At 39.4% G+C, this 3083-nt stretch overlaps 1 protein-coding gene across 2 annotated transcripts in view; it reads left to right on the top strand.

Moving 5' to 3' along the window:
- jam2a (junctional adhesion molecule 2a) overlaps window positions 1–3083 on the top strand; it is a 47650-nt gene that overhangs the window by 4439 nt on the left and 40128 nt on the right. For both annotated transcript variants that reach the window (XM_016240618.1, XM_016240617.1), the window contains exons 2-3: window positions 2354–2419; window positions 2499–2609. In XM_016240618.1, coding sequence (XP_016096104.1) covers window positions 2354–2419; window positions 2499–2609 — 177 coding nt within the window. The remainder of the gene's footprint in view (window positions 1–2353; window positions 2420–2498; window positions 2610–3083) is intronic.

Here is a 3083-nt window from a genome sequence, read left to right as displayed (position 1 = left end):
ATTTCAGGCTGCAAAGCAACAAAATGTGATTATTTTAAAGGAGGTAATTCTTTTCTATACCCACTGTAGGCCTATATCTGAACCATTCCTGTGAAAGTTGAGGAGGCTGTTTGTCTGATGTGAGTGGGTGACTGACAGCAGCTCATGAGGTTTGATAAGATGATGCATGGTACTGACACCAACCGTCCCGTTTCATACTCCACAACTGGAGTAATACAGATATGGAGGAATATCAGCATTCCTTCTGTGTGATCTGGACATTCAAACAGACGTGAGCACTACAACAAGTGTGTGTTGACAGAAGCCTTCCAGACAAATTAGAGCTGTTATTGTAACTAAAACTGTCGTTTTTTAAAATTTGTTAATTGAAATAAAACACAGGCCTAAATATTAGATTTTAAAAAATTACAAATGTTGCCCTGGAATTAAATAAAATAAGTTAATGTGACGTACTAAAATGACTAAAACTAAAACTGAAATAAAAGTAAATTCAATCTAAATTGAAATATTTAAACTCGATGACAAAAGCACAATAATTCCATAATTCCTAAAAATAAATTTTAATTCATAATATTAAGAAATACTGTAATAGTATATAGATAATAGTAAAATAACACTGCTGGTACCACGGTGCAGTGATAATACTGTAAGGACACTAACAAAAAAGTAGCATAGAACTAACATGAGTTTTCAGTTCCATGGTGTTCTTGAAATACCCATGTAAATATCATTTCAACATGAGTTTTCATTTTAAAGTGCCATATAATTACCATGATGCCATCACTGTACTATGGTACAGTACTGATTTGTAAGAAGAACACCGCAAGACACAACACAAACCAAAAAGTGAGTGCCATGCTATTACCATATTATTACACAAATAACCCTGTTTGTGAGGATCGTTGAGATTCATGTTCATGAGACTCAAACCATCAGGACACTTAGATGATCCCTAGATCTCATCCAGATCAGTCTCATGTTTTGATTGGTGTTTCCTTTTAAATGATGAAACAACAACAGCAAATCAAGCGCTATAATCAGCCACAGTCCTTTTGTTAATGATTTTGTCTGTCAGGAAACAACAATTCCAAGAGTGATTTGGATGTTCAGTTTCCACAGGAATCCATGTCATTTTGAGCAACTTGCATTTTTACAAGGAATTACATGGTCATTTATCTGAAATGGATTCAAATTAATGCAATGTGCATGATGGGATGTCAGACTCTGACAACGACAAGGAAGTTTGGATCCTAATATTGTAAAATCATCACGATGAAACGTGAATGTGTGATCTGATTCTGATATGGAAACCTCCTTTAGTTTGGTCAGTTGTGTCATCATCTCTTGTGGCTCGTGGTCTTACTCTAATGATGCTTGGGCAGAAACAGGAAGACCAACAATGTCTGTCATGTTATTCAGGAAGGGAAACACCTGCTTCCTTTTCCTGTAAGGAAATCAGAATCCAACTTTAGCCATGAATGCACAGGCGAACAGAAACTGGACCTTTATGTCTGTTCAGTAAGAATATCAGTTAAGAATGTGATCAGCTATGTTTAGAAATCCATATTGAGCTTGTTCATCCCACTGGGAGTTTGTAAACTATTCCTGGAGTGGCCAGAGCACTGTGCATTTTTCACAACAGTGTTTCACTCTTCACTTGCTATGCAGCATAGCAACACCCTAGAAACCATATAGCAATGTATTAGCAAAACACCTAGAACATCCTAGCACCACATAACAACATCTCAAAACCCACTCATACCACCTCAGGAAACACAGCAGCGCCCTAGCAACTCCATAGCAGCACACAAAAAACACTCATACCACATCAGAAACCACATAGCAACACCCTAACAACTGTATAGCAACATACAAAAACACCCATAGCACCATAGAAACACCTCGGAACACCATAGCAACCATATATCAATGCCTTACAAACACCTAAAAAAAAACCTAGCAACATGCTAAAAATCACTTATAACACATCAGCAACCATATAGCAACAGCTTAGCCATCACACAGAGCACTATAGCAACTGTATAGATGTGTCCAAGCAAACACCTAGAACTCCCTAGCAACCACATAGCAACATATCAAAACCCACTCATAACACCCTAGCAGCCGCATAGTAACATCCTAGCAACTACTCAGAATGTTATAGCATCTGTATAGAGGTGCCACATTAGAAACCACATAGCAACACACTAAAAACGCTGATGATAACATTCAGGAAGTCAAGCTACCAAAATGAACATTAGACTGACATACCACAAACTAGGTGAACATCTGAATGTCACACACAGCAGATATTTTTCATTGTGTTGATCATTCATCCTTGTCTCTGTTTCAGGCATCGCTGTCGTCCCTGTCACCGTCACCAGCCGCAGTCCTCGAGTGGAAGTGCATGAGTTCTCAGGTGAGTTTGTGTGGTGTCTTCATGCAGACGTCAGTGAGATGATGTGCGCTAACGCCATGATGTCTGCTGTCCTCCACAGATGCCGAGCTCTCCTGTGAGTTCAAGACCGAAAATGACGAGAATCCTCGCATTGAGTGGAAGAAGATAGACAAGGATGTGTCATTCGTTTATTACGATGGCCATTTCGTAGGTAACTGACGTTTGTGATGTACCATTTTTGCACCAGTTTCATCTGCTGGATGTTAAACAGTGTAGCATAGCAACTGCTTAGAACACCCTCACAAACACAAAGGCCACGTACACACTGCAGCTAAATTCGGTTGTCGGTTCACCTTTTACTCCTTAATCGCTAATTCACTAAAATACGGTAGTGACAACCGCATTAACTCCTGAAAAATACAGGTAGTGACAACCGCATTTACAGAGATTCTATGCAGTGTGTATGGAACTAAACTGAACAACTAGTTGTTAATGATGATGTCACGAGAAGCACGCCAATGTGCGTCGCGTCAAGTGTTTACCTCAGATCTGACAGGATGGCAGAGAGAGGTGTATCGTGGACCGAGCAGTTCCGGTCAAGAGAGTAGGCTGTTCAATAGCAGTTTAAAGAGCAAAACTAGATTACGACGCCTCTCCCATCGATGACAATTTAATAACGTTTTGC

The sequence above is a fragment of the Sinocyclocheilus grahami genome, unplaced genomic scaffold, assembly GCF_001515645.1.
Source record: "Sinocyclocheilus grahami isolate Dianchi unplaced genomic scaffold, SAMN03320097.WGS_v1.1 scaffold595.1, whole genome shotgun sequence".
Taxonomy (NCBI): domain Eukaryota; kingdom Metazoa; phylum Chordata; class Actinopteri; order Cypriniformes; family Cyprinidae; genus Sinocyclocheilus; species Sinocyclocheilus grahami.
The sequence above is the reverse complement of the archived record's forward strand: the minus strand, read 5'-3'. Positions and strand labels throughout refer to the sequence as shown.